Source organism: Mesocricetus auratus, unplaced genomic scaffold (genome assembly GCF_017639785.1).
Source record: "Mesocricetus auratus isolate SY011 unplaced genomic scaffold, BCM_Maur_2.0 Super-Scaffold_100014, whole genome shotgun sequence".
Taxonomy (NCBI): Eukaryota; Metazoa; Chordata; class Mammalia; order Rodentia; family Cricetidae; genus Mesocricetus; species Mesocricetus auratus.
The window spans coordinates 14,023,721-14,040,281 of NW_024429197.1; the positions used below are offsets into that span (position 1 = coordinate 14,023,721).

Consider the following 16,561-nt stretch of genomic DNA (forward strand, 5'->3'; position numbering starts at 1 on the left):
ACAGGGAGAAAAACACCCCCAGTTAAATCTAGCATGACTTTATTATTTCTAAGAGTGTATGTAAAAATTGAGGACAAGGCAGAAAGGAGATCTGCCTTAAGATTCCAAATTGTACAACACTCTACTGAAAGGCTGGCTATATCCAGAACTCCTGTGTGTGTTTGTTTTGGGGACAGGGTCTCATGTATCCAGGCTGGCTTCAAACTGCTGAGGATGATTTTGAATTTATGATCCCTCTGCCTTTACCTTCCAAGTGCTGGGATTGCAGGCATGTGCCACCATGAATGACTTCCATCTCAGGGCTTAGTGCTTGTATCAAGTGAGCTGCACCCCAGACTCAGGGATTTTTCATAAAATAAATCTGGTTTCATGTTAAGCTGCCTATTCCAATAATTGGAATCTTACACAACACTAGAGTTACAGCTGGGTAAGGATTCACCCCTAAACAACTGATGGTTCTAAGGTAAACAGAATTTCCACCAGTCAGTAGCTGACAGATTAAAATCAGGCCATCAAAGCAAGAAAATTCTGCAGCCTGGTCAGCTTTAGGTTGACAATGGTTCTTTAGGAAGCTAACTTTTGCTGTTAACAGTTTACAATCCCTTTCTACGACATTTTCAATTTAAATACCATAAACCAAGTCAGGCGGTGGTGGTGCATGCCTTTAGTCCCAGCACTCAAGAGGCAGAGGCAGGTGAATCTCTGAGTTTGAAGCTAGCCTGGTCTACAGAGTGAGTTCCAAGACAGCCAAGGCTATACAGAGAAACCCTGTCTCAAAAAACAAAACAAAAATAAAAATAAAAAATCAATTGAGTATCTATATAGCATGCACCTGGTAATTTTCACAGGCATTTACAAGCCATTCTTTTAAAATGACAATTTCAGAGATTATATTGTGCTAGGAAAAAGCAAAAGGCATAATTGGTCTCCTCCTATTTTGCCCATATGATATCAGTTAAGACAAAGTACATCTAGAAGATGCTGACATCTTAAAGATTGCTTTTAATAATCAAAGTGGGAAGTGACTGTGACATTTCCCCTTTTAGGGTTAATCATTAACATAAAATAGTGTTTATTTTCTTTTCTTATATCTGTGCCCTACTTCAAAATGCTGTGATGCACTTCAAGCTAGATGACAAGCAGGTCAGGCTTAACACTAATTAAACGTTTCTCTGTCCCTCATGGGGAAAAAAAAGTGCTCTTCAAGCTGAGACAAATACTAAGACAGCAACTTGAAAATTCCATTTTGTTGTATTCCAATTTTACATAGCTAGTATTACCTATCATTGTCAAGAAGCAACATAGCATTAAACATGTAACCAAGCCAGGAAATGTGCCTGCAGTCTCAACTATTTAGAAGAAGAACCAAGTATTTTCTGTTCTCTGATCTCAGAGATACACGAGTATATAGTAAGACAATCTCTTTTAGTTTTAGACTCACATTATAGATACCAAATAAGGAGACAGTGAAATAATGCCAACTTATACCTGGTCCAGAGTCTTGCCCATAGCTGAGACCTGAAGTATGCTTGGTCCGAACTCGTAAAGTCTGAGCCCTCTGCTGACGGGCCATATCGCAGGTCTGGTTTGGATGCCATATCTGCTTGCAGTGGTAGCAGAACTCAGTCTGGCAGCCTTCCCTCTCACAGGTTAGCTTTGGGCAGCTGGCACAGCCATAGGCAATAACAGCATAACTGGGGAAGGAAACAAGAAGAGACAACAGTAAGGTGAGATTGAGCTGACAAACACAGGAATTATTCATTAGAGCTTCTACTGTTTGGTACTACCATATATGATGCAAAGACCACATAGACAGACAGACACACACACCAACCAGACTAACTGTACCTACCCTTCTTGTGAAAAAAATACATTACTTCCTGAAAACAGAAGGGTACATATTTAGCCTGAATTCCTAGTATATATTCAATCAGTTAGAACTACTTCAGGAGCAGTTTACCACAGGCAGTTTCATGAATAACAGGGTATACAAAAATTTCTTTTTAATGGTTTGCTATATTTGAAGATACCTGTATTTGTTTACATGAAAATACAGAGCAGTTGTAAAATAAGGAGCTACAGCAGAAACTACGTATGGGCTTCTTCCATTTTTTTTGTTTTTGTTTTTCGAGACAGGGTTTCTCTGTATTGTTTTGGAGACTGTCCTGGAACTCACTCTGTAGACCAGGCTGGTCTCGAACTCACAGAGATCCGCCTGTCTCTGCCTCCCAAGTGCTGGGATTAAAGGTGTGCGCCACCAACGCCCGGCTGGGCTTCCATTTTAAGATCCATAATGGAGCTGGCCTGCTCACAGCTTGAAATAGCTCTCTATAGACTTAAGTCATCTTTACCTCTTGAAAGCTCATTTTTATTTTATGTGTATGAGGGTTTGACTGCATGTTATATATGTGCACCAAATGTGTGTCTAGTGCCTGAAGTTACAGATGGTTCACCAATGAGGGTGCTGGAAACTGAACCTGCAAGACAAGTGTCCTTAGCTACTAAGCCACCCTTACAGCCCTATGATTTATTTTTATTTAATTGCATGTATACTGTGTATCCATGTGTAGGTATATGCATACAGTACCTAGAGACCAGAAGAGGCATTGGATTCTCTGGAATTCCAGGCAGTTGTGATCTACCCAGCAAAGGTGCAAGAACTGAACTTGGGTCCCGTGCAAGAGCAAAACATGGTCTTAACTACCGAGCCATCCCTTCAGCTCCTCACTTTTAGTTTTCTCTTTTTCCAATTTAGTTCTGTACTTTCTAAAGTCTTTCTTTTCTTTTCCCCTCCCTCCTCTTTTTATCTTGTTAAAAAGATTTATCTTTATGTGTATGGGTGTTTTTGTCTGCATGTATGCATGTGTACCACATGCATGCCTGATGTCCATGCCCTGGAACTGGAGTGAATGGACGGTTATGGGCTGCCATGTGGGTGCTAGTAATTGAACCTGGGTCCTCTGGAAGAGGAGCCCATGCTCCTAACCAACCACTGAGCCAGCTTTCCAACTCCCTAATATCTTCCTTCTCGACAACTTCCAAGCCCTTAATACTACTAATCTCTTACCAATACAGCACAGTCACGTCTTCCTTTTTCTCTGCTCATACAGTTAAAGACATATACTTTAAAATTTGTCAGTGCTGACATCAACCATTCTTGTAATTCCTGTTTATTGGTTAAGAATTAGTTCCTCATAAATAATCCAATATATTAAAAACTACTAGCCTTTCTAATTATTTATTTTTTTAGATCAGGCTGGCCTCAAACCCACTGAAATCTACCTGCCTCTGCCTCCTAAGTGCTGGGACTAAAAGAGTACACCACCACCACCCAGCCTCTAATTCTTAATAATGTTAAGGAAATTCTTAGATTGCCCTTACAAGTGGACATTTGCTTAAAACAAAATTAAAGGGCTGCATGTATCAGCAGAACATTTGCCTAGTATGTGCAAGGTCCTGAGTTTGACCCCAGGCACTGTAAAATTAATTAATTAAAATTAAAAAGTAATCTAGAGAACCAACACAGGTTTTTACTGTTGCTTTTGACCCCTAAAATATAGTAAGTCAAGTTGTGAAGATACAAATTTAAGTAAAGTACCAATGGGGAGGCCTTAAACACTTCATAACCCATTCCTACTTCACATGGTTCAAGCACTTATTATAGTGTGTGTGTGTGTGTGTGTGTGTGTGTGTGTGTGTGTGTGTGTAAGGGTGCTGGGAATTGAACTTTGTAAGCTCATGTTCCACCACTGAGCCATATCTTCCAGCCACAAGATTTCTTTTTCTTTCCTTTTTAATGTAAAAAAAATGGCATAATTCGGGCTGAGCGTTGATGGCACATGACTTTAATCCCAGAACTCGGGAGGCAGAGGCAGTCAGATCTCTGTGAGTTCGAGACCAGCCTGGTCTATAAGAGCTAGTTCCAGGTCCTTTCCATCCCTTCACTGTCAAACCTGGGCATGGGCTGCTTTGTTCTCTGCCTGTTCCACGTCTCTAAGACCAGGTTATAAAAAAAATCTGCTGCCTAGTGATGGTGGTGGTGCATTCCTTTGATCCAATCCCAGTTCTTGGCAGAGGCAGGCAGATTTCTGAGTTTGAGGCTAGCCTGGTCTACAGAGTGAGTTCCAGCATAGCAAGGGCTATGCAGAGAAAGGAAGGGTTACACATAGAAACCCTGTCTCAGCTGCGTGTTGGTGGCGCACACCTTTAATCCCAGCACTCAGAAGGCAGAGGCAGGCGAATTTCTGTGAGTTCCAGGACAGCCTCCAAAACAATACAGAGAAACCCTGTCTCGAAAAACAAAAACAAAAACAAAAAAACCACCACCAACAACAAAAGAAACCCTGTCTCAAAAAACAAAACAAAAAACTATCTGCTGCAGTTTCAGACTTCATATGACCCTGTTTTTCTTCATTTTGGCAGATCTGGCATCTTTTCATCAGGCAGTGAGCAGACAGTATTCAAATTTTCAAGGAATGACAATGAGGCCACAGACTGGCACAGCAAACAGGAAGCCAATTTGAGGAGTGGAATTTGGTTCCAAGAAAGTCAAATAACCCCAAATACTGATGACTCTATGGCAGTCTATCACTATGACATAGAGTTACTTAGGGCACAAGACTTGGAATTCTTGTTTTAGAGCACCTACTCTGTGCTGATTCACACTGCCTGACATGGATGAACTTAAACATCTCCAAATCTCAGCTTCTGTTCCTCCAATGGCAGTAGAGCCTGCTGACTGACTTCAAGTATAGCTCAATATTCTAAAACCACATTTATAACCTTGTACTATTTCGACTTTGTCTACTCTTTTCTTTCTGCCCAGCGATGTCTTTTCCTCTCTTCTTTCTGCTAAATAGCCATTTAATAACTAGCTCAAGTCAGGCATTCCAGCACTCAGGAGGCAGAGGCAGGCAGATCTGAGTTGGAGGCCAGTCTGGTCTACATGGTGAGTTTCAGGACCACTAGGGCTACACACATAAACCCTGTCTCAAAACAACAACAACAACCAACCCAGCTCAAATGTCATTTTCTCTATAAAACCTCTCCAGGCAGATGGTGGCCTATTTGTACAGTGCAGTTTTGACTGTCTACCTCTCCCATCACACAGCACCTGTGGTGGGCACATGATAGTGACCCTCTTTTGCTTTGGTTCTTTATCTATCCCCAGGGCATTCTAGCTCTTCTTTTAGCCATCATTAGCTACCTTTTCATCTTAGTTATGTATGCTTGGCTTTTTATATATTGTGCACTATAATTTACTTTTCCATTTTTATATAAATTCGTCTTAAAGATAAAGCTTCTAAATAAGGGAAAATTCCCCCAGTTGGAATGAAACCTCATTCATGACATTCAATTTGCTCTAACCATGTTGTTCCTTTCTTGTATGACCTATACTGGAGGAATCTGCTCTCCTACTCTGCTGTTTAGTTTAACCAAGCATTCAAGTTTGCTAATTAGAAGCTTAAAGTAGGGCATAAGAAATTATATACTGTGTCAAGTACAGAATGCGCTCCTCCAAGTTCACACAACTTTTATGGTAAATCTTCAGAAACATCACACTGTAGCAGGCTATCTTAATTTCAGTCCTGAAAAAAAATCCCATTAATATAAATTATATTACGCCTCTACAGACTCCAACAGTTAAAGAAATGTGTTTTTATATTATGTCTGTACTTCCAATTCTCAAGTCTTAGAAGTTAAAAAGAGTATCCATTTCCAAATGGACCCAGAGGTTCTATAAAGGAGTAGACAAGGGGTTAGAGAGATGGCTCGGTGGTTAAGAGCACTTGCTCTTGCAGAGGACCCTGGCTTGATTTCCAGCACTCATATGGTGACTTACAACCAAATGTAACTCCAGTTCTAGGGGATCTGATGCTCTCCTCTGACCTCCACAGGCACCAAACATGCACTCAGTGAACATATATATGTACATGCAGGTAAGACACCTATACATATAAATCCAGAAGGTAATCCATCCTGGGGTTACTATTTGCTTAAATTCTTAAAAGAAAAAAGAAACTGAGCATGAATAGCAGATGCCTGTAAACCTAGCACTCAGAACAATGAGATCGGAGGAACCCTCACCCCTCAGTCTTCAACTTGTTCAGCTTAGTTGTGTCTATTACCTTGGATCTAGTCTATTTTTCAGACTTATGATCCCAATAATGTAGTTAAAAGCTAAGTGTGCCAGGTTCCATTCTCAGGATGTCGTCTTGTGTTTTTACACCTCCACATATCTCTATTGCTCTCAGGCTTTAAATGCTTTATTTACCTTTATCTGCCAGGTATGCATTTCAACTCATAGTCTCAAAAGTTGTGATCAAATACCACCTCCTCTCCAAGGTCTTTCTTGACAGTTTTATGAAAAACTTATTAATATTTTTACACTTGGTATTTGGGGTTTCCTTGGTATTTATACAGCTATAATTCCTCTATCAATTGTCTATTTTCTCTATAAGTTCAAATCCCCTGTAAAGAGGGCCATGTCTAAGTCCTTCCTGTAATACTCACACTCCCTAGGGTTCTGTACCTGTCTGTCTTTCCCACCCTCCTCTCTGCTCCTGTAAACTATGCAGCTCATCTCTTTACCCCTCTCATCAAAACTCACCTACCCACCACACTCTTTCTTCTGAGACCTAATGGAAGGCTTCAGAGATGGAGTTGAACAACTATCCAGAATATGGGTCTTCTTCTCCCCAGGAGCAGGTTCTTTTATTTTTCTAGCTTTCTTAGAAACAATCATTTTATGTATCAATCCCCCTTCCCTCCCCCTGCCATCCTCCCATGCCCCCTCAACCCTCCAACCCACTCCCCAAGGATAGTGAGGCCTTCCATGGGGGATCATCAAAGTTTGTCACATCATTTGGGGGAGGGGCCCAGGCCCTCCCCTGTGTATGTGGGCTGAAATAGAATCCCTCCATAGGGAATGGGCTCTCAAAGTCCATTTGTGCACTAAGGATAAATACTGGCTCCACTGTCAGAGGTCCCATAGATTGCCCAGGCCTCCTAACTGGCACCCACATTCAGAGGGCTTGGTTCAGTCCAATGCTGGTTCCCCAGCCTTAGGACTAGGGTCACTGTGCTCTCACTTGGTCAGGTTAGCTGTTTCTGTGGGTTTCTCTACATGGTTTTGACTCCTTTGCTCATCCCTCCTCCCACTCTACAACTGGATTCCAGGAGTATGGCTTAGTACTTAGCTTCAGGTGCCTGCTTCTGCTTCTATCAGCTACTGGATGGAGGTTCTAGGATGGCAATTAAGGTAATCATCAATCTCACTGTAGGGGAAGGGCATCAAAAGCAGCCTCTCCACTACTGCCTAGATTGTTAACTGGGGTCATCTTTGTGGCTCTGTGGACATTTCCATAGTTCCAGATTTCTCTTTAAATCTATACTGGCTCCCTCTATTAAGGAATCTCTTTTCTTAGGAGCAGATTCTTAATCCACTCTGAGCAAAAGACTCACTGAGATCGTAATAGGAGGCAAGCCAGGATAGTAATGGTTAAAGGAGTTTAGAAAATGGTGAATAGTTAAGCCTTAAAGATAGCATGGCTGGTTGGGGGTCTATGTTCCTTGGTACTGAGTTTGGAAAGATATCATATTCCACACAACATATTAGCATTGGCAAGATTTATAGTAAATATTAACATACTTAATAATATGGTGGCATATAATGTAATGCATTCAGTATCAGGAATTCAAGGTCAGCCTGAGCTCCATAGTGAGTTGGAGGCCAGTTTGGTCTGCATAAGACTCTATCTTAAAATAAAAGTCTAAGAAGCTAAAAACCAAAACCAAACAAAACAAAAACAAAAACAGCCGGGTGTTGGTGACGAACACCTTTAATCCCAGCAGAGGCAGGGGGATCTCAGTGAGTTCGAGGCCAGCCTGGTCTACAGAGCAAGTTCCAGGACAGCCTCCAAAACAATACAAAGAAACCCTGTTTCGAAAAAACAACAAAAAACAAAAAAACAAAACAAAACAACCCCCCCCACAAAAACAAAAAACCCAAAACAGAACAATAACAAAAAATTCACTTGTTTTAGTTTATTTAAACTAGTATTTCTTGATCATATTTGCCCACAAGAGATTTTTAAGTAATTTCTATAACACACCTTGAAAAACACTGACATAGATGAAAAATAGAACCAAAAGATAGTGGAAATGAGCAGGACATAGTGTCACCTCAGACACAAGACCCAGCACTTGGGTCTTGTGTCTGAGGTCATTATGGACTAGAATACATAGGGAGACTCTATTTCAAAGCAAAAACAAACAACAACAAAAACAAAAACAAGATGGCTGGAAGGTTGGAAACTATAAAGAAGTTTGAAATAAGAATAGATTAAATAGGCAAAGTTTTATTTTTCACAAGGTCTTACCATGTAGTTTTAGGCTAGCCTGGAACTTACTATGTTAACAGAACCAGACTCCAATCTCAGGAAACTGTCTTGTGTTTTATACCTCCATATACTGCTCATAGCACTCAGATTTCAAATGCTTTATCTACTTAAACTTGAAGTAATCCTCCTGTCTCTGCCTCTGGGGTGCTGGAATTATGCAGACCAAACTGGCCTCTTAAACCCAGAACGTATCTTATAGGTCTGGTAACCAGTGAACATTTTTAAGAACTTTAGAATGAGTACTTTGGCAAATAGGGAAAAGAAGTTATTACTGAGCTGGAAGGTGAGAACACATGGAAGACTCAGGCAAAAGCTACAGAACAGGAAGTAAGGGGCAGATTAAGAGAAAAGGTTGAGGGCTATGGGGACGTAGCTCAGTGGTAGAAATGCTCGTCTAGCATGTATTGAGACTGTAAGTTCAGTACCCAGCAGTAATAAAAAAAAAAAAGAGCGGGGGAAAGATTGAGGAAGGCTTCAGAAAGGGAAAGGCCTAGTTGGACATGACGGTGTATACTTGTAGTCTCAGAGCTCAGGAGGCAGAGGCAAGAGGACTACTCAAGTTTGAGACCAGCAGGGATGTACGGCAGACCCTGTCTTAAACAAGCAAAAGAAAAATCCTTTACTGAATGTGAAATATCTCTCATCCAGGGAGCTGTTCCTCTCTTACAAATGTACTCTATGTAAATTAATGCACTATACATAAGTGAACAGAGGCTTCCTGTTTATAGTGTGGGAAGGTCAATAGCTGATACTATCTGCTGGGGCCAGTGAGAAGCAGGACTCTGCAGGGAAGGGAGGCAGCAATGAGAGGCTGAAGTCTGGACCTGCAACAGAATGTAGGTCAAGACAGTCACAGCATTTCTGTTCTGGGACCTGTCCCCGCATGACAGGAAATTCTGTTGCCTACTCTACTCCTCTACTCACCCCTCAGACTCTCAGAGATTCTGAAAATTAAAGATGGACAATAGAACCCCCGAGAGGAAAACAATACAGTTACATCACTTGTGGGTTTCTGAAAGGACGTACTTAGGCAGAGACTCAAAAGTGTAACAGATCAACTGTACCACTTATTAGCTAGGAAGCATTAACCCACATTTAAAATTCCTCAAACAGGTTTTTCCTTTACCACCATCTACCTGTATGTGGATAAAGTGAAATTACTATTTCATTGAGATAATACTTTGAAGACTCACTGCAAAGAACTACAAAAATGCAAGCTATTTGCATTTTAAGCTAATTTTATCTCACTTGAAAGTATATTTTTAAAATTACACGTTACTACATTATTTGGTATACCAAATAATAATGTGTATCTTTTCCCATTGAAATTGGTTCTCTTGATGCTAAAGTCATGATAAAAAGTATCAGAACTCTTTTCTGTTCTACAAATATATGTATATATAAAAGAACAGATCTCTTAATTTATGGTGTTCCCATTAACTTACTCATGGTAAAATGATCATAACTTATATGACCCCTTAGCCTGTAGAGTGTTCACATACATACATGGGAAGACTTGGCCAATTTGGCTGTCAAGGGTGATGCATGGGCAGTAAACATGGTCAGGTGTAGGAAGAGATAAATGAGGTTTAGGGTCACTTTTCTAACACACAAGACTCTTGCCAGACCCAAAAGAATAGGACAGTTTAATTAAAAAGAAAAAAAATCTACACATGGTAGTGCTCACATGTTATTCAGTACTGGGGAGACCTAGGCAGGAGGATCAAGAGTTTTAGACAGATTTGGTTAAGTAGCAATACTGTCTGAAAAACCAAATGGGGACTAGGAATACAGCTCAGCAGGCAGAAAACTTGCTTGGCATGCACAGAGCACTAGATTCAATTCCCAGCACTATATAAAATCAGTGTCGTGGTTCAGAACTGCAGCCCCACCACTGAGCAGGTTGAGGCAGGTAGATTATTAGACAGAGTTCAAGGTCATCCACAAAGCAAAGTAAGAGGCTGAATCTAGGCATGGAAGGCCAGCACTCAGGAGAAAGACACAGCTGGACCTCTGGGAGTTTGAGGCCAGCCTGGTCTACAGAGTGAGTCCAAAGTGGCAGCACATTCTTGGAGCTCAGCCCTGGGGAGGCAGAGAGAGGTAGCTTTCTGAGGCTTACTGGCCACCCTAAGTTGACCTCTGGTCCTCACACACACCACAGAAGCTACTTTTCTTCTGGCATTAAAAAGAGGTGGCAGAACAACTGTCCAGAGGGAACTTAGACAACTAACTATTTGGAGAGTAACTGAATTATAAAGGGACTCTACATCTAGCCACCTTCAATTGAATATTTCAATTACTTTATAAACACTAATTAATTAAGCCTCTTAAGTCTTAAGAAAGGGTTAGGCCTCTGTCAGATAAGAAAAAGCAGGTAAGACTATTAACAGGAATCAGAAGAGAAACTAGAGTCTAGCATCCCTGACCCTTTCATTGTTGTTCCTACATACAACATGCCCAAGCAGTGGCAGTCCCCAAAATTGGAATTGTGATAACAAGCCAATACTTGAGTTGAAGAAATGTTGGGTTTTGGAAGTAAGACTACTATTCCAACACTGGTTTGTTTCATTGCCTACTAGTTAGTTGTAATGACCCTGAAAAAAATACTTAATTTCTATAAATACCAGTTTTCCCACTTGTAAAACTGTTATCAAATCAACCTCACATTGTTGTGAAGATCAAAGTATGCATGCCTGGCACAGGTACCCAGGTGAGGGTTTGCTTTCTTTCCCTAAACTTTACTTTCTCTAAACGCATAGATACACACACAGAAAATGTGCACATGGTTGTTATATTCGCACTAATTAAAATAAAATCTGACAGAATCTCAAAAAAAATAGAAAACAAACCTAAAAAAAATTCCCCCAAAACAAAGACACATACACACATAAACCTCTGAATGAACCTACCCCAATCTTGCTAAATTAAGAAAATAGTTTAACTCGTTAATAACTTTAAAACCACTAGTAGTTTGTTTGGATTTGTCACTAAGCTTTCATATTAATTTCTGTTCATCTATATTGATGTGAGGAAAGACACAGATTTACTTAAAAAAAAAAACAAATTGGTGAGCTTTCCCAGAAAGATTATAGGGAAGTGACATTTCATTGTTAAAATTCAAATAAACTGTCATCTCTAAAAAAGGAGTTAATACGCTATTCTGCAATTAATCAGGCAGTGCTTTCCTAAATTAATATCCCTTTGGTTCAGAAACTAGACCAACACTATCAGCAAAACCTGAATATTCTATAAATTAACTTCCTCAAAGCCAGTAAAGCCACCAAACACAAGCACACCCTTTCAAGAGCTTGTAAGCCCTTCCTGGTACTCACTGAATAGAAAGTGAAAGCAATCTGGGTACCTTTGACCATATTTCCAAGGAACTTGAGTAATTTAGAAACTCCATCTCAGTGAGGTTAAATACACCTACTTCTGAACAAGTCTGCCACTTTGACACCCCAAACAGCTCCTTTTGAAGGGAGACAAATGGCAGCATCATGGAAATCTCAACTCTACCTTGACACACAGGCTGCAATTAAAAGTCTTTAACTCCTTTGAAGCAAGGGTTCACACAGCTTTTTACTAGCATTACGTTTACACCAGGCGCCCGAGGAGAATCTTCTGCCCCCAAACCATGACACACAAGAATGTAATTAATCTGTCCAAGGTCACGGAGCAGGTAATGGCAGTCTGACTCCCCACCACCAGAAGAGCCCCTTCTTGGCTGCATTTGGTCATTCATGGACTGGAATGATAGTGACAAGCAGGTCTTTTAAGAAGGGTGGAGAAGCTCCACTGACCACTTCAGATAGGGAAATCAGGTATTCCTCTGCAGACGGAGTATGTTACCTCACTGACCTTTGAAATTAAGCACACATAGGGCATGAAAACGACTGTCAGACAGATCAACGGAGAGGATGGGCAAACACATTTTCTTCACCGAATCAACTTCGGAGTAGTCACCGTCTCAGTGCCCCGCTGATTTTCCTGGACGAAGAGTCCGCTTCCACTCACCCTGCCCTAGGCAGCACGTTAAGAATCACAAGGTGCCTGCCAGTAGTTTGGCACAGCACGCAGTGCTCAGGGTGCCCCTAGAGCTCTGTCAGTGAGCTGCCTTCCCTCACCCACATCTCAACTTTCAGCCGCGGTTGTCAGGAAGAGCACGCCTTCTGCAATGCTGCGAAGCGCGCCCCTAGCCAGTTGGACACACCCCTCAGAAGCGCTGCCCCTTCTCTAGGGCATTTTCTTTCTCCTTTAACAAGTGTCCCTCCACCATCATTACGAGACACCCGCCCCCCCCAAAATACCTGGCAAAAACAAAACACAAAGCCCCTGCTCACCCTGGTCTCCTGACTTAATGGACAGTTCCCTTCTCTTACCGCTCAGCCACCACCTCAAACTCCTAAGAAAGCATAGGGTGCTGAGTGCCACGGGTCCGGTTGCGGGGCTGGTTCGAGGGTCGGTTACTTATGATCACCCCTCCTCTCCCGCTTGCTAGGTATCCTCCTTTCCTCCCTCAAGGGGGGCTGGTGGTGACACCCGCTGCACCCGGGACGGTCCCCCGCGGCCACGCCCCCGCGCTCACCCGCAGTCCGGGGCCGGACACCAGCGGCAGTCGGGGTCCGAAGCCAGGTACCGGCGCAGCATGAACTCTTCGTACTTGTGCATGAGCGGCGGGTCGGCCAGCAGCAGACGGATGTCGTGTGGGTTGAGGCGCTCGCTGCACTCGGGGCAGCTGATGGGCACGCGGCTCTCGCTGATCTCCAGGCGCAGGTAGTGGCGGAGGCAGTCCCGGCACGAGCGGTGCGGGCAGCTGAGGAGGCGCGGGGCCCGCTCGGGCGGCAGGCGCACCAGGCACAGCGGACACTCCACCTCCTCCGCGCCGCCGCCCTCGGCCACCTCGTCCTCCTCCGGCCCCGCAGCCGCGGCCTCCGCCTCAGCCTCGATAGCCGGCTCGGCGGGCAGCGCCTCCATCGGCGGAGCCTGGGCCTCGGTCGGGGCCGGAGCGGGAGGCGGCGGCGCGGCCGGGGGCGGCGGCTCGGCCTGAGGCTTGGTCCGGGCGCGGCGACGGCGGGCCGTGGCGGAGAAGACGCTGTGGAAGGTGAGGCGCCGGCGCCGGCCGCCGCTGCGGCACTTAGGGTCGGGGGCGGCCGCAGGGAGCGAGGTGGAGCGCGGCGACTCGGAGTCCTTCTCGGAGCCCATGGCCGGCAGAGGCTGAGGGGCCAGGGGCGCCCAGCGCCGCCGCAGCTCCCGCCTCAGCGGCCCCCCAGCCGGCGCCCCGGCCGCCGCCGCCGCCGCCTAGGCAGCCCTCCCGGAGACAGAAGCCGACCAGCCGCTACGAAGTGGTTATAAAGCCTCCGCCCCGCGCGCCGCGGCCCACTGCGCAGGCGCCGGCCTCAGACACCTCACAACCCCCGCGGCCCCGCGAGAGGAGTTGGGCGGGGCTGGGAGGGCGGGGCCTGAGGGCAGCGGTGAAGTCCCGCCTCCTGCAGTCAGGTGGTCTGGCGCAGCCATATTGCACAGGCTCCACCCTCCACTCCATGCCCCGGACCCGGTGGGCTGGGTGCTCATTCCAATAAGGGAGCCTTCAGTTCTTCTGTAAAAAGAAGACGAGCGTTGATCCGGTACAGATTCCCACGGGCCCACAGTCCAACACATCTATTAAGGCTGGCCATTAAGTGGTAGGGAATATTCATTGAACATCTATCTACAAAGTGAGAGGCACCGCTAGGTAAGACAGACAGGGGTCCCGAACTGCAAGGGACCGGTAGAATAAAGTCCAAAGTTCTTAATTTGTCATTTGCTGTTTTCTGCCAACTAATGAACTATACTCCTAAACTCTATCTATCTATCTATCTATCTCCCATACTGTCTTCCAGGTACTCTGGTTATCCGCTGTTGGTAGAAAGAGGACCAACAGTTTCTTATCCGGAAATGCTTTCAGTCCCCCTTCCCCAAACCCTCAGACTTGGTAATGAGAGACAGGCAAACACCTTGAACAGCGGCAAAACATGTTAGGATTAGATTTTGGTTGCAAACTAAAGAAATAAAGAGGGAGGGGAGATTGTGACAAAATTTTCTTTCCATGAAAAATATGTCCAAAGATTGATAGTTCAGGCTTCAGTCTTAAGGTCACCTCATCCTGGTCCATATTCCAAACGATGGGAAGGCAAATGTCTTTTTTCTTTTAAGAAGACTGATTTGGAAGTTCTTGTTTTTGCTTAAATCTCATTGGTCAAAACAGTCATCTTGACACATCTGTTTCTTTCCTTTTTAAGAGATAAAAATAGTACCTCTTATTAATAAGCGGTGGTAGCAGGAGAGCTCAGTAGTAATGTACTTGCCTAGCATGCCTCACAGAGAGGAGAATGGTGCAGTGAAGTAACAAATATTGAACATACATAATAAGCAGTCTTTTTCTTGACTGATATTTAAAACCAGGCTCCCAGATCTTCAAACTTTTTGAGATAAAAAACAACAAAGCAACAAAACCCATTGGGAAAAAAAAAAAGTCCAGTAATGAAAACTGCGACTCAGGGTCTGGTGACCTAAAAGGAAAACCAAGCAGACCTGATGTCATAGATGCCAAGATAAATTGTTTACATTTATCAATTGTGACAAATGCTGCTGAGAAATCAAGAAAGATAAGAACAGAGAAATGACTGCTGGGTTTGGCAATACCACGGAGTCTGATAGGAGGTATTACGGGTATTAAGGTTCAATATTAAGGGTCACCCTTCAGTAGGAAAGAGGTTTGATGCTAGATGGCTAAAACAACAGTTAGTGTCTGTGTGATGATCGGAACAGGCTAGGCTCTGCTGTGGTAGCAAATACTCCAGATAGCTCAGTGACTTCCCACAGGTGCATTTCCCCCACTTGTGTAAAACCCGCTGTGGCAGTTAATCTTCAGTGTCAGTTTGCTTTGATTTAAAGTCACCACAGAAACACATCTCTGTTTTGTCTATAACAATGTTTTCTGAATAGCTGAAATGAGGAGGGAGAATCCACCCCGAGTGTAGGTGGCACCATCCCATGTGGGAGTCCTGGAGCTGAACAGACAGGAGAAAGAGCTGAATCCCCACCAGCATCCTCTCTGTCTCTCTCTCTCTCTCTCTCTCTCTCTCTCTCTCTCTCTCCCTTACTCTGCCTCCTGACTGAGGATACGATGTGATCAGGACTTCCAGCCACCATGCCCTCTCCACCATGATAGTCTACATACTCAAACTGTGCCAAAATAAGCCCTTCCTCCTCCTCGCTGCTTCTACCAAGTATTTTTCAGAGCAGCAAGAAAAGGAATATGTCTGCTACAAGTCAAGGTATTCCCCAAGGTAAGCTACATGTTTTAAAATTGAGACAGGGCCTTATATGGCAACTTTTGACTGTTCCAGAACCCGCTATGTAGACCAGGCTGGCCCCAAACTTGTAGAGTTCCTCCTGCCTCAGCCTCTTAGGACCTGGGATTAAAGTTGTGTACCGACACACCCAGCTGTTAACTTTTCTTTTACTCTTGGATATTTAGGACACTTCTATCCTAACCCTCTCATCTCAAGCGCAGACTTTGAGATTGCCCCAATGAGAAAGAGGGTTGGAGGCTACTCAACTAAACAACAGCTCCCACTCCCAGACTGCTAGCCAGAACTGGTCACACAGGCCCAGTCCAACTGCAACAGGGACTGGAGCAGGCAGGGAAAAGGTCGGCTATGTAGTAGGTAATATTCTTTCGGCCACAGCTCTCTCCACTCTTCTTTGACTCAGCTCTCATCCTCCTAGGAGGAAGGTGGGGAAGAGGACTGCCTTGCTTCTTGGTCAGATTGTGCCAAAGGACAGGGGGACCCCAATTCCAGCCAGATGCCCTGAGGTCCATCTCCCTGTACAGCTGAGAGAAACAGCTGTCGGTTTCTAGTTTGCTCTCTGGCATGTGGTGGTGCATTCCTGTAATTCCAGCAGTAGAGAGTCCAAGAGGCCAGCCTGGGCTACGTGAGACTTCATTAAAGCAAGCAAGCAAGCAAGGAAAGAAGGAAAAGGAAGAAAGGAACGAAGGAACGAAGGAAGGAAGGAAAAGAAAGGAAGGATAAAAAAGAAAGGAGAAAGACTGAAAAGAATTCTAACTTCTTGAAAAACCCAAATGTTTGCTTGTCTCTTCTAAATGCCACTGGGCT

The 16,561-nt window shown here is 44.0% G+C and overlaps 1 protein-coding gene across 5 annotated transcripts in view; it reads right to left on the bottom strand.

Annotated features, from left to right (window-relative positions):
• Positions 1–13,764, bottom strand: part of Rnf19b (ring finger protein 19B) — a 28,939-nt gene extending 15,175 nt beyond the window's left edge. For 3 of the 5 annotated variants that reach the window (XR_005881235.1, XR_005881234.1, XR_005881236.1), the window contains exons 1-2: positions 12,988–13,762; positions 1,489–1,694 (exon numbers count right to left, since the gene is read on the bottom strand). Coding sequence is in view for 2 of the 5 variants with exons in the window: in XM_040756584.1 (XP_040612518.1) it covers positions 1,489–1,694; positions 12,988–13,604 (823 nt within the window). In the remaining 3 variants the exon portion in view is untranslated. Of the gene's footprint in view, positions 1–1,488; positions 1,695–12,987 lie in introns of all 5 variants that reach the window. The other 2 variants (XM_040756584.1, XM_040756583.1) reach the window with 2 other exon arrangements.
• Positions 13,765–16,561: the final 2,797 nt, after the last annotated feature.